This window comes from Amphimedon queenslandica, unplaced genomic scaffold (assembly GCF_000090795.2).
Source record: "Amphimedon queenslandica unplaced genomic scaffold, v1.1 AMPQUscaffold_13489, whole genome shotgun sequence".
Lineage (NCBI taxonomy): Eukaryota > Metazoa > Porifera > Demospongiae > Haplosclerida > Niphatidae > Amphimedon > Amphimedon queenslandica.
The window spans coordinates 263,306-285,067 of record NW_003546275.1 but is presented as its reverse complement, the minus strand read 5'-3'; the positions used below and the strand labels follow the sequence as shown (position 1 = coordinate 285,067).

The 21,762-nt window shown below is 35.6% G+C and overlaps 3 protein-coding genes across 4 annotated transcripts; 1 reads left to right on the top strand and 2 right to left on the bottom strand.

Moving 5' to 3' along the window:
* Nucleotides 1-824: 824 nt before the first annotated feature.
* Nucleotides 825-11,542, top strand: LOC109580505 (uncharacterized). 2 transcript variants are annotated; one of them, XM_019993771.1, is made up of 35 exons: nt 825-930; nt 1,008-1,195; nt 1,327-1,911; nt 2,021-2,467; nt 2,526-2,714; nt 2,828-2,968; nt 3,016-3,221; nt 3,269-3,383; nt 3,858-4,091; nt 4,140-4,258; nt 4,304-4,454; nt 4,541-4,640; nt 4,713-4,919; nt 5,051-5,183; nt 5,241-5,538; nt 5,670-6,001; nt 6,058-6,231; nt 6,313-6,373; nt 6,454-6,588; nt 7,695-7,781; nt 7,872-8,033; nt 8,179-8,558; nt 8,638-8,697; nt 8,751-8,935; nt 8,986-9,132; nt 9,469-9,864; nt 9,910-10,001; nt 10,049-10,132; nt 10,188-10,314; nt 10,366-10,589; nt 10,636-10,795; nt 10,852-10,977; nt 11,020-11,123; nt 11,166-11,238; nt 11,308-11,542. In XM_019993771.1, exons 1-35 carry the CDS (start codon nt 873-875, stop codon nt 11,358-11,360), a joined length of 6,333 nt encoding a protein of 2,110 aa, XP_019849330.1. In that variant the 5' UTR covers nt 825-872; the 3' UTR covers nt 11,361-11,542. The 2 variants fall into 2 exon arrangements, with proteins under 2 accessions (XP_019849330.1, XP_019849329.1); XM_019993770.1 differs by having other exon boundaries at nt 11,166-11,542.
* On the bottom strand, nt 11,421-14,457 carry LOC100634012 (alanine aminotransferase 1-like). Its single transcript, XM_019993772.1, has 11 exons — nt 14,068-14,457; nt 13,715-13,913; nt 13,382-13,512; nt 13,116-13,223; nt 12,916-13,051; nt 12,768-12,847; nt 12,589-12,722; nt 12,340-12,514; nt 12,069-12,224; nt 11,758-11,876; nt 11,421-11,666 (listed from the first exon to the last, which is right to left on the bottom strand). Exons 1-11 carry the CDS (start codon nt 14,299-14,301, stop codon nt 11,576-11,578), a joined length of 1,563 nt encoding a protein of 520 aa, XP_019849331.1. The 5' UTR covers nt 14,302-14,457; the 3' UTR covers nt 11,421-11,575.
* A 1,361-nt stretch (nt 14,458-15,818) lies between these two features.
* On the bottom strand, nt 15,819-21,757 carry LOC100641331 (probable ATP-dependent RNA helicase DDX27). The gene is made up of 19 exons (XM_011412210.2): nt 21,627-21,757; nt 21,458-21,583; nt 21,295-21,357; nt 21,184-21,247; nt 21,086-21,138; nt 20,954-21,046; nt 20,789-20,894; nt 18,571-18,683; nt 18,462-18,522; nt 18,264-18,414; nt 18,093-18,192; nt 17,907-18,048; nt 17,064-17,382; nt 16,740-16,920; nt 16,564-16,699; nt 16,460-16,506; nt 16,176-16,296; nt 15,996-16,122; nt 15,819-15,945 (listed from the first exon to the last, which is right to left on the bottom strand). The coding sequence occupies exons 1-19, from the start codon at nt 21,699-21,701 to the stop codon at nt 15,930-15,932; spliced, it is 2,094 nt and encodes a 697-aa protein (XP_011410512.2). The 5' UTR covers nt 21,702-21,757; the 3' UTR covers nt 15,819-15,929.
* Between the last annotated feature and the right edge of the window lie 5 nt (nt 21,758-21,762).

The following is a 21,762-nucleotide window of genomic DNA, read 5'->3' as shown; positions in this document are numbered from 1 at the left end:
GCAACATAGCATAGACAGACAGAGAGGAGAAATGAAAGTACAGTAAAACACTGATAGTCTAACATAGAACACTATGTCAGCCAGGGAAAGAAGAGAATGCAAGGGAAAAACACACACACAATTGTTCATATAGACAAGCAGACATGAAAAGAAGAAAGAGTGAGGGGTGAAAAGAACATAAAATTAACAACACATATATAATTTAATCAATATTATAGAATTTGTTCTTTTAATAAACTATCATTTGATACCTTCAAGATAGTTTCAACGTAGTCTATGTGCCCACACTGAATTCCTCCATCTTCTTCCCACTTTTTCTTCCAGTACTTTATGTCAGTAGTCATTTTGGTGCTGTACTAAACTAGAAAAGCTTCATTGTCACCAATAATAATGAATTCACAAAAGCTTGGCATGTTACCAATAATAGCTAGTAGCACTTAGTGTTGCCAAGAATTGAATCTTCTGAGTTCACAGCTAACATGCAGCTTATAATAGTGACACTGACACATCACTATCATCTACATTTGAATGAGCTCTTTAAAACAGTTTTGTCAAAAGACTAGGCAAATTAACTTTATATGGTTTAACATACATGTACAAATACAATGATAATGTTTGCAACCTAATATTAACATCATGTAAAAATTCAAGGCTCTTCGACTTTATTACTACTCAAGTCGAGTCCTTTATAATTTTTATTTCTAAAATTCGTTTTAAAAATTACCATTGTTATAATATTTATAACCATGCCTATTATTTCATATCAAAACTCTTGCTACTACTAATAGTACACTATGAGGTACACTATGAATATGATCTATCGGTATGTGGAACCAATTCAAGCGGAAATTATCTTGGGCGTGGCAAATAAAATGGCGGAATCCCAGGAGGAAGATCATGGAAGTTACAGAGAACTGCTAAAAAAAATAAGTAAGCAATTTAGAAAGATGGCTTGAGAGACTCTTTAAAGCTGGTAGATACGAATACTTTTCTTTTCCTTTCCTTAGGTCACCCTCTGGTAGATGTCAGGTCCAGAGCTTTGAGGAGCATCAAGTTTAAACTGAGCAGTGGACTCATCACAGCCTCGCAGCTATCCAATGAGAGGCGCTTCCTGATACACCTCATGGAGTGGTTCAATCACGAGAAATGGATACACGAAGGACTAGCACTGGAAATACTTAGAGATGCAACTGAAGTAAATAATAATAATAATAATTTATTATTGTTTTCGTTGTTGGAATTATTGTTATTATTATTATCATTATTATTATTATTAATTATTATTAATAATAATAATTATTATTAATTGTACATTTGTACATGTAGTTTGAGGCGGCAGTCACAACGCTCCAGGAAGTGGGTGGGGTCGAGTTCCTCTCTCAGTTGAGACCTCATGTCAATCCTTCATGTCAAGAAATGGTTGACGAAATGTTAGAGAAACTACTGCACCTTCCATCATCTTTTACTGATCATAGTCACACCAGCAGCAGTAGCCATCCATCCATTGGGAGTGCTTCCCCTATTACGTCTCCATCTTTTAACCACACCCATATCCACACCCACCAAACAGCATCCCCTAATTCAGACCACACCCATTCAACTCTTAGTATCGGCAGTAATCTCTCACAAACTCATTTATTGTCTAGTGATGGTCCTAAGATTGATTCTGTTTTGGCCACACCCCCTCCTACTCGTGATTCTTTGAACAACAGTTACGATGCTACCCTAAAGTTAGGGTCATTTCCATGGTTACCGCTGTCGAAAGTTGACATCAAAGTTTTGGGGAGTACATTGTCACGCCTCCAGTCTGGTGACAGGGGGTGTGTCACCAGTACTTGGGGCTTCATTGAGGAAGTGTTACTCAACGATTTTCCTCCAGAAGTGTTCCTTCAAAGACCTGATATTGTTGAAGTAATAAACTCTCTCCTCTCTCTCTTTCCTTTTTTAACAAACATTTTTTATTTCTTTTTTGTTTCTCTCTTTCTTTTTTAAAATTCTTTCTCTCTTTCTTTCTTTCTAGCATCTTTTAGAAAAGTTAAAAGAAGATGTCCACATTAGGACAGGTGATCACACTCCTCCTCTTTCTACTCTTCTCTCTCTTGTACACAAACTAACTGGTAGACTAGAAGTGCAGATTAATCCTTTGGCACAAGATAGCCATCACCTGTTTAGTTATAAATTATTATCAAAAGATGTCGAGGATCACCCCAAAGACATGCTCATTCATCTTGCGTCTAAGGAAATCAGCATTCAAACATTTTGCTGCAACGTTCTATCTGTCCTTGTCGACCTGTTACTTCTCTCTCTTGATCGACATTTGCCTTGGCTCGATTTTGGTTGCCGGAGTCATGATTTTCCTGGCGACGAGCTGTATTCAATGTTTGGGAGGTGTTTAGAGTGTTGCTCATGTGTTTCAGATCTACTACTTATCCTTGTAAAGGGACACGGTCAGATTTCAAAAGAGAAAGTGAGCTGATCTTATAATAATTATATCACTTCCCTCCTCCTCTCTCTACTAACAATAGATCATAGAGACACTCGATGTCTTTGCTGGTGCTGTTATTAAGTGTCTCTCGAAACTGAGGAGGTGTAGGGAGAGCGGGTTGACCCCTCACCTTCTCTTAAAGTTGATATGTCCACTAGCGGGTCTTTTGTCTTACTGGTTCACTCTACTCTTATGCCATTCCTCTCATCTCTTTGAAGCTAATGATAAAGTAAGTATTATAATAATTTAATATAATTGTGTATTGTATTGGGTAGCAAATTTTGATGCATAGTAATTACATAGTTGTAGCTTATGAATTAATTATATATATTTTTATTTTAGTACTTGTTGTCCTCACAAGTTTGTGTTGTATTCAAGGAGATTCTCGCCGATCCTTTTGTTAATATTATTATTAATAGTAACAACGCAATATTAGGATCATTAGATTCATTCATTCAATCCACTGATAATGGACTCTGTAATGTAAGACAAGTACATTGCTTATAATTATTATTGTTTTATTTTTGCAGCTTTTAATCAAGGAAAGAGCTCTTTGCTCGTCTTTTGAACAACTCTATCGTTTTCTTTCATTTTTTGACGAAACTAAACCCACTAATATTATGCCCATCCAGTTATTGGAAGTAGCTGGGGACAGTTTGTCTGGTCTGTCTTTTTGTTGGGGTCCTAATGAGAAGAGATTTGTGACGCTAGCAATTGAGAATATCAGTAAAATATTGTGAGTAGATCTTATTAGTAATTGATTATTGTTATTAATGCATGTAGGCTTTCAGGTAAAGGGGATGATGTAGATCTGATTACGAAATGTCACAAGTTCTTAATTAATTTAGCATCTCATGAAAGAAGAGAAGTTAAAATGGCAGCCTACAAGTCATACAAGGTTTGTCTAATTGTGCTACATTTAGGATAATACAAATATGACATTTAAATGTACATCAAATGTTTTTTATACCAAAAGAGACTTTTAAAAAGTTAAAAAACCACTCTGGATGTTTCCTCCTCCTCCCTTTTCCTCCAAGAGGAAAGAAGGAATGCTCCTCAATGCAAAGGACACAGCCTTGGTGTAGCACCAAGGACAGATCCAATGCAAGCTTCACGCTCAGAGGAGGAAACTCCATCTCTTCATCGTGGCTTGGTGTTGTTGCTAGAGTGTTTTCTAGCGGTGGGACATGTACTACAGAAATGATCCTAGTGAGTACAGTCTTGATCTGTCTAGTGGCCCTAGCTCGCTTTATATACTGGGAATATTGCTCAGGCACTAGTGGGTTGCCCTTGTGGTCAGCCTTTAATGATATTCATGCGTCTGTGGTCCTTTTGCTAAAAACCACATTCTCATTTGCACTTCTTTTGCTAGGTCTTCTTAGAAGGAAGCTGCACAAGGCTGTCTCCTGTCCTGTTTCCTTCTGGGTTTGTCCTTTCCTTGTGTCAGGACATGCTCTCTGAGGATTTAAAAGGACTGGCATTGCCTTTAATATCAATGATTGTCTTAGATATTAAGAAAAATAATGATACTAATAATAATAATAATAATAAAGAGACTTGGGACAAGCAATTGCAGACTTTATTGCAATCCTTACCATTCGTTGAGGTATGGGAGTAGATGAGTTTAGTTCACAAGTTACATTATTTCTTGTAGTTTTCTGCTCAATCTTCTCACGATAATGTGCTCCCTTTAATTTATATTTTACTTGATTGTGCCTCTTCCCAAATAAGGACATCCTCGCTCCTTCGCATGCTCTACTCAAAGATTAAAAGGTACACAATTATTTCGTGTTTTGCTAATGGGATTTCTGTTCTTAGTATTCGTGAGAAGTCATTTGACAAGTTAATGAGAGAGTATGGAGAGAAATCAATGGTGGATTTCTCTGATGTTCTCCTTGTCTCATCTCCTTTGCCTCCTTTATTACATTTCTATTGTCCATCACTTGCTCTTAGTTCTTCAACCTTTAAGGTGCAACATTAAAGAAAGAAGCATTCACTTGCTTAACTTCACTTTTTTATTGGTCTACCCTCCTTTTCCACTCTCTCTCTCTGTAGTGTGAGGATATTTGCAATCTTTTATCAGTTGCTGGATCTATAAAAGTTGATGTATCATTAAGAGTCTCAGCATTGGATCAACTGAGTAGTATATTAAAAGGTATAACCTATGCTACCTGCCTTACTATCTGTCTTATTTCTCTCTCTCTCTCTCCCTCTCTCTCTTCTCCAGATATCTCTTTGCATGAGATGGCAGTCAGGGAAGGCCTTCTCTCTCTTCTCCAGAGGATAATCCTAACAGATCAGACAAAGACTGTTAAAGAAAGGGAAGACATTTTATCCTCTTCTCTCAATTGTCTCCAGCTGCTAGTCCTGGGCAGTGGTACAGTTAGGAATGTCATCGTGTCCAATCATCAGTTTATGTTCACATTATTTAGAGGTATGATTATATTTAATGGCACAAAAAGTTAATAATTTTAGCCATCTATTATATTGTCATATATATATATATATATATATAATCACTGTTTAGCTCTCTCTCTCTCTCTCTCTCTCTCTCTCTTCTCTCAGTTTCATTCATATACAAGTCTATCAGGTGTCTAGTATCACAGATCATATCACTAATAGTATTTTCAGCTATTCTTCAGTTCAGTCCTTCTCCTCCAGTCAACGTAATAAAGATGAACACCTTATTCCTTCCACAGTAAGAGAGAGAGAGATGTGGTGACCATTTGTAAATGACCATTTTATTTTTTTATAGTATCCAGTTGCCATTTTCTGTCCAGCCTTTGTCTCTGCCCACCAGTACAACTTCTCCCGCTCCAACTCATATGACATCCTCTCCTCCTAATCGTAGGAGACTCTGGCTTCATTATGCATTAGCTGTTGCTAGGGGTGTGGACAATATCCCCTCCGCTAATGGAGAGGGGGATAGGATGGGGGAGGGGCCGTTTCTAAAAGGGGAGGAGTTTCTTTTTGGTGAAGATATCACTAGACTTGAATTGTCAAATGTTCTATTTGATTTACAGTCTCTCCTATACACTTCATGTTATACTATGGTGAGTTAAATGTGTATGTGCATATACATATGTTTCATGTTTGTGTACATTCATTGATACTTGTAGATTAGATCATGCATATATTGTATGCTGTTTCTGCTTTATAATACTTTGTTTTTTATTTTCTTTAGGCTGGATATTATTTAAGTTTGCTTGCTAGACCAGTCAAGCGAGTTTTTCCTGTTTTCGAGTCTTTAAAAGTCTCCCTCTTGCTCTCCCCTCTCTCTGCCTCCTCCCACAAGAGCCTCTCGTTTAATATTCAAGAAGTATTTCAAAAGTTCCTTACTAAAGCCCCAAAGACCAAGGAAGACGAAAACATTGCAGTGTCTACCCTTAGTTGTTTAAGATCCATTTCTTCTAATTTGATTGGTCGATCACAATGGGAGTGGTTATTGAGCTCGGTAGCTTCAAAAGATGGTTTTCTCGTTAGACATTTATTTTGTAGAGAAGAAGACACGAACAAGTAATAGTGTATGTACATTGTGAAGTTTTGCTGGTTATATTTTTGTAATTATTTAGGGAGCTAGTGAAAGAGTTTCTTTTATTTGTATCTCAGTCATTGACTGAGGCACCAGCTCATAATGTTTCATTGCTACTAATACTGACACAAGTCATCAGCTCAGACTCAAATGATAGGTCTGTCTTATATTTGTCTCTTCAATGTATCCTTAATATCTTGAAGAACATTAGCAGGTACTGTACATTGTGCATGCTACTCTTGTAGAATGACATAAGAGGGTATATCGATGAGCACTCATTATAATTTTATTATAGAAATAATGTGAATTTTGACAGGATTGATGCATTAAGTTCATTAATGGCCTCAGTAAGAAAGGTAGGTATAGGATCTTTACTATTTTTATGTATCTATTTTTACTTTGCATCTCTTAAATGTTTAATTTCTCTTTTTCTCAGTTAATATGGTCATCAGTGACTGAGAGAGGTACATCCTTTGGCTCTTTTATGCTAAAAGGAATTACAAGATTGTGTGTACAATGTCTTTCTTATTTATTGTTCATCATACATTCAATGAGCATCAGCAATGACAAAGTAATTGTTTACATGAAGCAGGCTATTTTCTGAAAAATACCCAAGGCTATAGCCCATGGTTTTTTCCAAAAAATGGCTCCGAAATCACCCCCAATTTTTATTATATTTTCTGATAAATATTGATGTACTTATGCTGTGTAGAAAGTTTGAGCTGATTTCGACTTTAATTTTTCAAGTTATGGCCATTTTTAAAATGGCCGATTTCTGAAAAATGCCCAAGGCTATAGCCCATGGTTTTTTCCAAAAAATGGCTCTGAAATCACCCCTAAGTTTTATTACATTTTCTGATACATATTGATGTCCTTATGCTGTGTAGAAAGTTTGAGCTGATTCCGACTTTAATTTTTCAAGTTACGGCCATTTTAAAAAATGGCTGATTTCTGAAAAATACCCAAGGCTATAGCCCATGGTTTTTTCCAAAAAATGACTCCGAAATCACCCCCAATTTTTATTACATTTTCTGATACATATTGATGTACTTATGCTGTGTAGAAAGTTTGAGCTGATTCCGACTTTAATTTTTCAAGTTACAGCCATTTTAAAAAATGGCTGATTTCTGAAAAATACCCAAGGCTATAGCCCATGGTTTTTTCAAAAAAATGGCTCCGAAATCACCCCTAAGTTTTATTACATTTTCTGATACATATTGATGTCCTTATGCTGTGTAGAAAGTTTGAGCTGATTCCGACTTTAATTTTTCAAGTTACGGCCATTTTAAAAAATGGCTGATTTCTGAAAAATACCCAAGGCTATAGCCCATGGTTTTTTCCAAAAAATGGCTCCGAAATCACCCCCCATTTTTATTACATTTTCTGATACATATTGATGTCCTTATGCTGTGTAGAAAGTTTGAGCTGATTCCGACTTTAATTTTTCGAGTTATGGCCATTTTAAAAAATGGCCGATTTTTGAAAAATACCCAAGGCTATAGCCCATGGTTTTTTCCAAAAAATGGCTCCAAAATCACCCCTGAGTTTTATTACATTTTCTGATACATATTGATGTACTTATGCTATGTAGAAAGTTCAAGCCAATTCCGACTATAAATTTTTGAGTTACGTGTACATGTATATGTTAAAAGTTTTCTCTTCTTTATAATAATTTAGGATAATAATGATACCATTATTAACTGGTTGGATGATGACAACAGCCTATTATGGATACACTCATTGCTCCATGACAGAGACAATCAAGTGAGCATTTATTCTCAATTTTTGAGTATTTGTAATAGTGACTGCATGACCATACAAATCTTATATGAACCTCCTCTCTCTCATTCTCAGGTCTCCTGTGCTACATACAGCATATTATCAATCATTTCTTCACAATCGAATGGAGTCAAAGTGCTACTGAGATCATGGAAAGAACTCCACACTAACGGGCTGCTTGGAGCAATGATTGATACTGGAATGAGTCACACTGAATCTGATTGGATTAGACATCAAGTTAATTTTAAAAATATATTCCCATTTCAGTTCCATTTATCTTTTATATCTTTTTTTCTAATTATATTTACACACACATATATATATATATTTAGTTGTCTTTTTGTATAGCTTTACCACTCTCTCTCTCTTTCTCTTTTTTAAGGCTTTTACCATATCAGTTAATATCATATATCATGGAGAGTATGATAATGATATTAGTGAGCTAATGGAGGATACTGGATTGATGAAGTGCCTTTTATCTGCTTTTGATCAACTTATTGCTAATTGTGATGAAATACTAACTCTTGAGGAAGCAAAGAAAGTTATACAAGAATCCCAGTCGCTCGATCATCAGGACAAACAAGTTGAAAGGACCGGTCTGACTGGTTTTGTAGACTGGAAGGTCCTGACTTATCGTTACTTCAGTGACTGTCAGTTTTTAGTAGTTTCTGGCATGTGCCAGTTTGTGAGTATTGCTCTATCATTAAAAGAAACTGCAATAAGAGCTACCGTATTGAAGGACATGGTGACATTTATTATTAGGTAAGCACTAATAATAGAAATATTTTAATCATGTATAAGAAATATTCACCGATTGGATAAAATTCTTCATTTATAATAGGCTACTAAAATCTAGTATTTTTAAATTTATTTTCATCATTTCTCCATCACTGTGGGATAAGTGAGTCATTATAATATATAATACTACTATATTTCATTCTCTTTTGTTTTCAGTCTAGCAGTGTCATGGCTTGATCTATATATTAGAGTCATAGCTTTGCTTCATGTCATTTCTGTATCAACTATCAACAGCTCTTGCATTGAGTCACATGATCAAGGGATAATGTCACATGACCAACTCAAAGCCACAGCATCTCATTCCCTCCAGTTAATGCAATGGAGGGATATTCTGCCACAAGGTGGATGAATTTCATGTGCAATTTTTTAAAATGATCGTATAATTTTGTAGGCTGTGCTTCAAAATTTGATGCGTTGTGTCTAGAGATTGTTAAATTTTTACGAGGACTGACGGAAGAAGAAAAAAAGAGAGAGGCCATTTCTGAGAGAGAAGAGATTGTATGGAAGTGCTTGATTGAAGAATGGAAGAACTTCACAGGTAGAACCTTAAACTACAAAACTACAATACATACACATAAAACATGATGCACCTTATCCAATAGGGTTTCCCACAAAGCATGCTAAGTGAGCTAAATAGGATGAGCTTCATGAGCTGACAAGCACTACAATACAGTGCATGGCATTTGGAGCAACTTTAAAAATTCATAAAAATCTGAATTTGATTGGAATCAGTTCAAACTTTCTATACAACATATAAGATCATGTATATGCCTAATTTTTGAGCAACTTGACAATCCACTGACAATTTTATTCCTACTATACGTTTACTATGATTTTTGCTTCATTAATTTCTCTAATTCTTTCCTCTCATTAGAGTTGTTGGTGTACAGTCTAACATTCGAGATACAAGAACTATCAGTAAACTGTCTGACACTTTTATCTAGACTCCTATCAAGATGTCATGTTAAAAGACCTCTCAGTTCATCATCTCAAGGCTCCATCCTCTCACCTTCCTCCTCCTCTTCCTTTTCGTCTCTCTCTCCATCATCATCTTCCAGTGCTTCCAGGTCCTCCTCTCTCTCTTTCTCTCTTCTCTCTGCTCTTGACAGTGATACAGTGAGGGAGTTATCAATGACTTTATGGGAAAAGTTTGAAGTCAAGCCAGTAGAAGGGGAAAACGAAAAACTAGCTCTAGTGAGAGAACTCTCATGGATTGGACTGTGTCTTTTACTAGCATCAAGCCAGACAGCTAAAGAGATTATGATGGAAGGTTTGTATGTATGGTTTATATCCATTTACATGTGTTCTGTTTTAGCTGGTCTGGTGGAATCAGTGACTGAGCAACTTATATCACTTCACACTAAATTGACTGTTGATTCTCTAGCTAAATCATCTAATAGGAAAAAAGTATTATATATTAATGTATAATCTCTTTTTCATATTATCTGTAATAGAAAACAGTATACACTGAAGTTAAGGAAATAGTCAAATGTTTTAAACTCCTTCAGAATGCACTTCATGACAACAATTCACTTAAGGTATTAGATTATTCTTTCTTTGTTTTTATGTCAGATCCTTCTCATTTTGAATTAGTTGGTAGCTGTTAAAGCTGGCCTCATGAATGCTCTCAGTATTTTGTGGCCATCGATAGTTATCAATATGACTCTACTCAAGCCATTTTTACAGCTCCTAACTGTTTTTACTGCACATTGTCCTGAGGGTAAACCAACCATAAAAATACAGAACATAAGTTTATATTTTTTTCCTGCAGCTCATTTGGCTATGTTGAATGATGGCAAAGGTCCTACAGTTGTTAGTGGCGTTAGTTTATATCAGCAGTTACTAAAGACAGCATCATTATCCATCCTATCCAACATGAAGAGCACGTCAACAGATCAATGCTCTCCACCTCCTTACTCTCTTGTCCTGGTAGATCTATTCTCTGTTTTATGTAACTCTGTCTCTTCACAAGAATGCAGAGCTGTTATTAAAAAGGTATACGCATGAGCTTGGTTTTAAATTTTAATACTTTTTTTAATAGACGAATTTCCTCTCTTCATTTCTCCTCATTAATCCTAAAGTTGATCTAGCGAAACATTCTGCCTCCTCTTCTCCTTATCTTCTTGTCACTGAATGGCTCCATCTACTTGTTAACTATACTTTCACTAATGATGGAATGAGTTTAGTAGCCAAGCTACAAGGTATCATGATGGATTCATTACAATAGAATTGCTTCACATTCGCTTTGTTTGATTAGGTTCAGTGGATCTACTGTGTGACTTGTGGGCACATTTAAAAAGGAGAAGAGACAAACTCAATTGTGTCGCTATATTGAGAAATCTTTGTTTCTATGGCCCTAGCAAAGCTCCTCTTGCTTCCAATGGTAAGTCAATGCAATAATGAATAAATTAATGTTTATTTATAGAGAAAGTGATGGATATTTTTATCAAATGTTTGAAAACTGAAGAGGAAAAATTTATCAAAGTAGTGACAGTTGGGGTTCACTCTTTACTGTATAATTGTAGCAAGGTACAATGTATAGTGAGAGATTAAATATGAATTTGTTTTTAGACAAAGGTTTTAATAAAGCATAAATTTTTACACCAAGAGCTTTCTAAAACATTCAATTCATTGAAAAGTGAAGGTACATCATGTATGATATTATTACCCAATCATTCATGGAACTCTGAAAACTTAAATTTTCTTTATTCAGGAAAGGATTTGGCAGATCAAGTACACACTGTCTTATCAATGATCGGCCAGTGAAAGTACTTGTAATGTATTAATACTCATACTGCACCATCTGGATGAGAGTGTTTAGCTGAACTGGTTATAGAATTATTTATTAATAATAATTATTCACTATTATGGCACAAAAAACAATTAGCATTATTATTTAAAAAAATAAATTATAATGGCCACATTTTATGCAACTAAAATGTGACTCATGAAAGGTTGCAAAAGGTTCCACGTGTATACAGCTACTGGTATTTAGCCGTAAATTTCTTGTGAAAGCTTTCAAAGCGCTCCAGAACACGACCCAACACATCCTCTTTAGGTAGAATAGTTGTCCTAAAATGGGAAAAATACAAAATTAAATAAGTGAAATAGGTGCAATAAATTATTATTGCTTCAGGTATGCAACAGATTAATAGTGCTTTACCTTATATGCAAGGTTCCTGGTCTCTGCCCAAACCCTGTACCAGGGACAAAACAAATTCCTTCTTGACGCAACAACTCAAGACAATAGAATGTATCAAGGGTCATATTAGGATCCTCTTTCTATAATAAAATGAAACTATAAAGCTAGCCTCCAGTATTTTCATATTCAGCAATAAAATAAAAATTTTGGCCTAAATTATTGTGAATTTTTCCAATCCTCAAATATTGGAATTAGCATGATTTTACTTGCTACAGGTATTTAAAAGTGCTTAAAGTACAAGTACATGTATTAAATGAAGTTATTATATGTACATGTGCATCTTTCAGAGCTCCTTCTGGTATCTCAATCTGAGGGAATGCATACATGGATCCTTGCAGCCTGTTGCACTTGATGCCAGGTATGCTGTTAAACTTCTCATATACCATGACAGACTTCCTTTTTAGTGACTGCAAAATAAACTGTCTCTCCTAAAAATAAAAATCATAAAAAAGTTACACTGCTAACTTTAAAATATGAACAATTTTTTCTTCTACTTATTCTCATTGTATTTCTTTCCCCACCCTCTTTCTTAGTAATTCTTACTTCATCAAACAGTTCAAATGATGGGTCTCCTTTTTGCGGTGGCTTAACCATCACATCAACCACAACTTGTCCAATGGAATTGGCGCAAAGACGAACAGAGAAAACCTTGTACACCTGTTGGAGTAGATCCTCGGGAAACCCAATCATCTCAACATAGCCACCCCTGATACCACACCTAAAAAATGATACCCAGTTAATTAACCATCATTTTCTCTCATCCAAATATCTCTCTTTTCTTTCTCTCCTTACTCTCCAATGAAGCCTTTAGATGTTGAGTTGAAGGACATTAACTGAAAGTCTTTGTAATCCTTTCCCATCTCAAGCAAGACTTTCCTAAATGAGCTGAAATTCCTGCTTTCAACATAAACATTCTCCTGATAGACCTACAAAAGAAATGACAATAATGAAAGCTAAACAGTTTACAGTACCTCATCAGCTAAGAGAAGAAGACTATTCCTGTGACAGAATTTGATAATTTCCTTCATATTATCCTCAGGTAGACACTGACCTACATAAAGTATACCATAGCAATAAATATATTCTTTCAAGTAGTACTGTTACTAATACAAGGATTACCTGTTGGGTTTCCAGGATTAATGACAACCAAAATTTTCGGCTTGGACTTGTTCTCTTTTATAGATTCTTCTAAGGAACGCTCCAACTCTTCCATACGAATGCTCCAATCATTATCCTCATCAAGATAATAATTTATCTATTGAAATTTAAAACATTAGTTTCAGTTTTCTTTATCCTCTCTCTCTCTCTCTCTCTCTTACAGCATGAGCATTCAGTTCAGTAATGGCAGCACTGTACAGAGGATACTGAGGTATTGGTATCATCACTCCAGCTTTCTTGTCTTCCATCAAACACAAAGCTATGGCAGCCTAAAGCAATGCATTCAATGAAAACAGTAAAAGACATGTGCACTCCAAAGCCAACACAAACAGTACACTGTTATTCTTCACATAATATCAATACAGACTATATAACTTTCAATAACAATACACTATCAATGCATGCTGCCTGTAACAATTAGCATTACCTTTATACCATCAGTTGCTCCATTAGTTAAGAATATGCTCTCGTAGTTTGCTGGTATCCCATCACGTGCTGTTATAAACTCTTGCACATGCTTCCTTATTATAGTGATACCGCGTGAATCAGTATACGAGCCTATGATAGAGAGAAGTGAATAGGCAATTGAATGAAAGAGATGTCAATATATGGCCATACAATAGTAACATACATGTACATTGTATCTATTCTATTCAACATCAATGTTACATAATGGCACATAATACAGCCCATGACATCAATGCATAATATTCATTATCTATGATTTCATTCTTATTCATATCTGGTGGTTTCACATTACCTAAGCTGGCACCTCCACAGTCAGCAAGAATTGCTCTTGCTCTCTCGCAAACATCGGGCGGATAGATTCCTTTATCAAGGAGTGATGTGTCAGCAGTGCAAGCTATGAGCTGTCTCACAAATGTGAGGGGTTTCTGACCAGTGCCTTGACAATCACCAATATTAGCAAAGACAACTTCCTTGAATGGATACTTGACGCCCTAGAAGTCATGCCAAAAATGCATAATTAAAAACAATTGCTGAAAAATTAACAGCTAATCCCACAAAAAATGAGAGTGATTAATGATTTATTTACATAGAGGAGCTATCAAATCAATTCTTATATAAACTATACTGAGCTCCCGCAATAAATACCTGTTTCAACTCGTTAGCTATCCTTAGTGCTTCAAGTGGTACAGCACCTCTCACCGCGTACTCCATCTCTCTGATGCACGGGTTGAGATTTTGGATGGTGAGTGGTACCTCGCGCTGCATGTGAGGAGGAGAGACTGTAGTATAGGCTGCTTTAGTACCGGCCATCTCCAACCAATTCCTTGAGAGAAGAGAGCGAGTTAGAGAGATTCCTCTTGTCACACTTGCTCCAATCATGATTTCGATACTCTGCCACGCCTATGTCGCTTCACATGCGAGTTCCTGGTGTGAATATTGAAAGGACAGTGGGAGCTTGTTGTTGTTTTGTTCCAAAGAAATGCTAGCATTAGCAAGACAATGATGTGAATAACTTTAGAGATGACGCCATGTTTTTAATTAATTTGGTTGCACCTTCAGCCACACCCAAATACGAGCCCCTCCCAAAACTCCAAAATGCAGTGGCAGGCCTTTCTAGTTGGTGTCTTCTGGCGGGTTCTCTTTGTTACTCTCCTGTTCTATTTTGGCCGAAAACTGCTAAGAGTCATAGGTAATGTCCTATACCAACTGAGGGAGCACTTTATTTTGTGGAACGTTGCCTTTGGTGGGAAAGGAACTCGTAGGAATGTCAGCCATAGACTCCGTTTACATGCCTACGTCTGCAAGAGCTCATTACTGGACACTACCTCAATGAACGAGCTATTTTCATTTGGCAAGCATATAGTCGATACCGACGTGACCTTTGACATGTTTCGTAAAGCTGTCCTCAGCTATAAATTTGTTATCATTTGTCGTGACAAAGTTGATGGCTCACTCCGTGGCATGTGTCTACTGGACAAGGCCACAGAAATTAAAGGCGGACAGAAATGTACCCTCATCAAAATGGGTCTGGCTTTCTTTGAGAATCAATACCAAGGGGGCCCCCTTCTGTACTACATCGTTTTCTACCACATACTCAAGGAAATTTTGTTTCATCCCCAGACCCCCGTGTATTTGCTTATAAAATGCTTTAGCTACAAAAGCTACTTGGCCTTTCAGCGAACGTTAGGTAATGTGTATCCATCTTATCACTCTGAGATACCAGAATTTGAACGGAATTTGATAAACGACTTTGCCAATTCGGTCCGACGTCCTGATGAGGTCTACAACCCAGATACCTTTGTACTGGAGAGAGAAATGACGCAACTAAAGAACTACGTTGCCCCTATCACTAAGGAAGAATTGAAGAACCCTCACGTTAAGTTTTTCACGGAGCGAAACCCAGGCTGGAAGAAAGGCCACTGCATGTTTGTGATAGCCTCCATTAAAAAATGGGACATATTCCTTATTTTCGTAAAAGCCATCAAGAGGGCGCTTGGATTCAAATCGGAAAAGGGAAAGAAGTCTGACAGACTACGCCAGTCCTTTGATCGCCACCTGAGTTACCAATGTCAGGATGCACAGGATCAAGTACTCGAGTTTTATAACTTGGACTCGTCTGGGAACGTTGTCACAATGTTTGGTACCTCTGCAGATATAAATGCATATGTACCCTCTCAGTCTAGCTTGTGAAGAGTGTCAATGCCACTTAAAAATCAATTGTGGCTCTAATTGTATTCACGGTACTTAATAATTGTTTTTTAGGATTGGTTAAATAAACAAAATTGTAAATCTTTTATATTTTTATATAGTTGAAAGAAAAATTACTTCTTAAACAGACATCAGTAACAAAATTACTATGAAGCCACACAAAACATGTATGGTCAAAACAAATTTAATTTCTAATTTGAGTATAGCTGTTTACCCAAAACATGTTAATCATATTCTTTCAATTAACAAATTAACAAACACATTTAACATTTCCTAGTAATTACAGTCAATAGAAAACCTCACTTTCTTTTATACCTGAAAAATAAATAATAAAATCCCAATTAAGCAATTATTTGCTCTCTGACCTCTTCTTTGATTTGAAATTATTTCCCTTTGATTTCACAACAACACGAGTCTTATCCTTCTTCAAAGTCTTCTTCTGAGTACGAGCAAACAATGACTCATTAATCACTGGCTGAGGATTACTTCGACCTACAATTTAAAAAAAAAGATCTCAAAGATACCACACAAAAGTTATCAAGCACCTTTTCCTCTTTTCTTTCCGCTCCCAATCTCAGAGAGTGTTGGGTATTTCTTATGTTTGTTTGCTCTCTTTGCTTCTCTCATCTGGAACTCCATCTCCCTCCTAGCAGCCTTTTCTTCTTCCTATAGTTTGTATAAAATAATAATAATAATAATAATAATAATAATAATGATGATAATAATAATAATAATAATAATGATAATAATAATAATAATAATAATAATAATAATAATAATAATAATAATAATAATAATAATAATAATGATAACAACAATAGTAATTTACTGTTTCTTCAATCTTTGCTTTCTTGCCTCCTTTATCACTACCGTCACCTACATGTACATGTACATGATAGCTGTAACAGATCAAAAGTTCCTAAATGTATATACCAAATTGTTTCCTCTTCTTTCCTTTTCCTTTATTATTATTATCCTGGAACCACACACGAGGTGGTCTGCTGTGTATCTCATCATGGTGGACTATCATATTGTTAGCTTTTGTCACTTCCATCTGTGCAACACGTACCTAAAGGACTTCAAAAACTGGTCAAACGAGTTTCAAATACCTGTTTCTCCTCTTCTTCTTGTTTCAAGATGTCTCTTATCTCGCTTTCAAGTGATGATATTTTTGATTTGTATTTCTCGATGACTTCAGCTGGAATGACTCGATTCTTTGGTGGACATTTGGCGCCTTTTACAATCTCTTTCAAAACCTTACGACCTTTCTCTCCGACAAGAGTGACAGACCTTGAGAAAGACAGAAAAAAGAGAAAGAAAGAAAACAGTGAACTACCTAATTGCAAGGCTAAACATCCAATTAAACATAAACATAAAACATCATTGTCACATGCTCCACCACAACATGAGTATTCCTAATATCAATAGCTTACTTTCCACTCTTCCCAGCTCTGGCAGTCCTACCTACTCTGTGAATGTATTGCTTCACAGTTGGTGGCATGCTATAGTTAATAACCGTCCTAACATTCTCAATGTCTAGTCCTCTTGCTGCCAGGTCAGTAGCAATGAGGATGTCGACCTCAGCCTCTTTGAAACCCTTGAGTGCTTCAAGGCGCTGGAGCTGGGTTAGGCTCCCGTGGAGTTCAGAGGTTTTGATGCCGAGGAGACCGAGAATGAGACGCTGCCTGTGAGCCTGTTTCTTGGTGGGAACAAACACGAGACAGTGATCTTTAAAGGAACGTAAACAGAGTGCTATATAAGAAAGGATAGAAATATATAATGGTCAATTACATCATATACTATTATTAGTACATTCAGTAAAGTAACATTACATTGAGTACTTTGGCCCAATTTTTGAGCAACTTTAAATTCATAAAAAATCCAAATTTGTTTGGAATTCGTTGAAACTTTCTACACAACATAAGAACATGTATATGTATCAGAAAAAATTATAAAAATGGAGAATTCTCAACTTTTCCTTTTTGATGAAATTTGACCAAAATCCCTGTACTATAGTACAGGGACTTTGGCCCAATTTTTGAGTAACTTTAAAAATTTGTAAAAAATCCAATTTTGATTGGGATCAGCTCAAACTTTCTACACAACATTAAAATATGTATATATATCAGAAAAAATTATAAAAATGACAAATTATCAACTTGTCATTTTTGACAAATTTGACCAACTATAGTACAGGGACTTTGGCCCAATTTTTGAGCAACTTTAAGAAGTATATTACATACATGTACATAGTACTTGGAAATAGGTAACCATACCTGATACAATAGCCTCTCTATCAGCCTCTTTGTTTGATCTTATTCTAACAAACTCCTGATGAAGATTATCAGCTGTATCAGTATTACTATCAACAAACACACGGACTGGATTGTGAAGACTTAGCCTTGCCAGCTCCTCCACCTACAAAGCAATAATACAACAATGGAGTCTCACAATAGCTATACTTCATCCGTCATGGTCGCTGAGAAGAGAAGCGTCTGTCTGCTCACTGGACATAATCTTATGATTTCATTCATTTGATCAAGGAAATGTTCATCTAACATTCTGAAAGAATGAGGATGGAGAATGAGGTATAGGAATAAAAATACAGGAATGGAAATATGAAGTATCATTACCTATCAGCTTCATCCAGTACTAGTATTTCAATGGCCTGTAAGCTAAATGATGGTGTATTGTGTAAATGATCAACTAGTCTTCCTGGGGTAGCTATAACTATATCTGGACTCTTACGCAGCGAGGCTTCTTGACTCCGCCCTTCCAATCCGCCTACACAAATAACGAGAAAGTAATGTTATCATTATAGATCTACGCACCAGCTGCCAAGCAAAGATCTATTTTTGTATTTTGAGCTAAAGCTTTTCCAACAGAATGAACCTGTTACAGATGATTCAATACCAATGTCACTATAAGTGGATACATTACCTGTATGGCCAGTTCCCTTGTTGGTAGTAGTATCAATACACGAGTTGATCTCATTCTAGTTGGACGATAGAGAAGACGCTCTAAGATAGGCAGCATGAAAGCAGCTGTTTTACCTGCAAGAGAACACACCAAGTATACATTTACAACACTTAATAATGCAACTAAAATATAGTATATGCAAAATATATGTGCCAATTTTTATTACATTCATAGTCATGTATGCAGAAAGTCTGAGCCACTTCTGTTAATTCATAAAAATTATTTTTTATGAAGTCATTGCAAGTGCAACATGATCATAACTAAATTTTAAGCAAGAAACACATTACTACTGAAAGTTATATCTCTTATTCCAGCCTTGAAGTATCATTCACTATCTGACAATAAAATACTATTGCATATAACAGAACAGGCAAATCTAATATATCAATTATATTATGTGTTTGAAAATTATAAAAATGGCCGCCATCTTGAAAATTGACCCCAGTCCTACATATAGGTTATCACTTGTATAATAAAATAAATATATCCCACATAACAAAATATCACTCACAAATTATCACATACATGATCTAAATTGAAGCAGTGCCTGAAAAAGGGAGAACAAAAGTTAATTGCCTGTTTCCCTTCACCGATAAGAAAAATGCATCTTAAGTAATATGATGCTCCTGAGCTAACTGTGCATAGTTTCCTTTGCTACCCACATAACCATTCCTTATTTGACTATACACATACTTATATTATGAATAACGAATAATCATCGTAATGAATACTAACATACCTACCTACCTGCGTAACGTGAGAAAATATGAATTCAATTAAGTGACGTATTCAATTAACAACAATGAATAAACAATGAGCCTCTTTACCGATAGTCACGTGGGTTGATTGTTAATGAAGAGGTGTGGCTTTAAATAAAATGGTTGGTCCTTTTTAGAAGTTCTTTAAATCAAGGCACAAGTAATATTAGTGGAACAATAGATCAGTGAGTTATTATTCTCAATTCAAAAATGTTCATATTCTCTTTTTAGACATGTATAAAATTAAAAAAATTGGAGGCAAGAATTTTGCAACTATCTTTCCAAAGAACCCAAAATCGTTGAAAGGCTATAATGCAATAAAACAGGAGATTAAAGGAGCTGTTCCAGATAAAGAACAGCTTGAAATCATAACACAAGTAGATGGCAGTGAAGCATATCGTTATGTTCAGGCCTTTCACAAAATTGATTTGGCGCCAAAAGGTCAGTACCTGCCCTCATTAATTAGTCAAACAACGCTGTATAGTAATTCATTTCACAATTTAACTTGGCAATCAAGGGTCAAATTTTTGGAAAATAAATTTATAGTTTTTTGTAAAATGCATTAAACCACAATTTTAAGTGAGACTCCTCTGGTTTACCGTATAGCAAAAAATTTTCAAAGGTCGCGAATTTGCCTAAAAATCTATTTTGTGAATTTAATTTTCACAAGTTTATGCTGTCTACCATCTTGTACTGTAATAATTCAATTTTTGCGGAGGTAATTTTCGCAAATCTTCAAAAAATCGCGAAATTCACAAAATTTAAAGCCCTCAAAAATTTTACACTACATGGTATACATTGATTATTTCTTTCATTATCAAATTAAAACAGTGAACCTCAAAGTAAAGCTTTAAGTCCAACAAAACTAGGCAACTTTGTTGCTGGCAAAACCTTTGATGTTCAAAAAGTAGGGAGACTTTTAACTTTTGGCAAGACCACACAAAAAGGTGCTCGCAATAAAGTTGCCCAGTGTATGAATTTCTATGATCATAAATTTATGATCATCTTTAATTTACCAATTAGGTAGTAAAAATAAACAAAGAGAGATGGAACAAAGGGAGATGAAACAAAGAAAGATGAAACAAAGGAAGAGGAAGAGAATGAGGCCAAGAAGGCAGTCTTCTCATCCCCACAGAAGGATACATATAGTAAAGGGTATCTTCAGCAGACGTACACGTAGCAGAGTTCAATATAGAAAATTTTGCTTGGGGGGGAACTAGTCTCACTACGCATGGCAAAAACACTCACTACACATGGCAAAAACAGGGGGCAATAAACTTTTATTTAGTAACATCTATGGTAATATTAATGTTTGTATTATTGTCAAGTGCTCCCAGTTTAGTCTTAATTATGTGTGGTAAATGTTTGACACTATAATTATTATAATATACATGCTAATTTATTAATTTAAAATTAATTACCAGTTCCAGTAGCAGCACAGGCGCATATATCTTTACCCATTAAAGCCAACGGAATGGTCCGTGCTTGCACTGAAGTAGGTGAAGTAAACCCTAACAATGTCACTGCCTGTGTATAATATTAAATATTAATTAATTATTGACACTTATATGTACATGTATGTATACCTTTAGTAATGGTCTGGATAGATTCATATCAGTAAATGCCACATTTACTGATAGTACTGGGGCACGAGAGAAAAAAGCCTTCTTTCTTTCCTCCTATTAAAGATTAATAATAATAACAATAATCCTAATAACCTTATCGGTTGTAGTATTAATAATTTCATCCTCTTCTTCCTCTGATTCACTATCTGCATATAAACAGTAAAGCACATGTAAAATCATATTAGTAGAACCTGAAGTATCATCATCGGCTAATGAGGTTTCATCATTACCTTTCTCTTCTTTTAATCTCTCCATCTATAAATAACAATATTAACACACGAGACTCTCTCTATATTTTACACCTTTAGTTTCCTCATTTCTCTTGCTCTATAAATCTTTGCATCAATCGAATTGACGGGGATACTCTATAAAAACAATACACATACAAATCCATTAATTAACAGGAATATAATTATAATTAAATAGGTGTGGTAAATTGGTAATTAGTGGGTGTGGTTTGCTGACATTTTTCTTTGAAGCCATTACTATTGCATCGTCAATATACCAATCAAACATTCCTCCATCCTTCCCTCCTCCTCCTTCTAGATTGAACTTAAAGTCGTTAGAAAATGGACACACCTTCTTCAAAGACTAAAAATTGGTTTAAAATTATATTTACCCAGCTTAAAAATACCTCATCCTCATTTTCACTCTCTTCTGGTTGTACTAGGGTTTCGTCATCTTCCTCTATTGTAGGAAGAAGCTCCATATTATCTCTGACAAATTGACAGCACTACAGCACGTGGTGAACGTAATTAATCGTACACGTC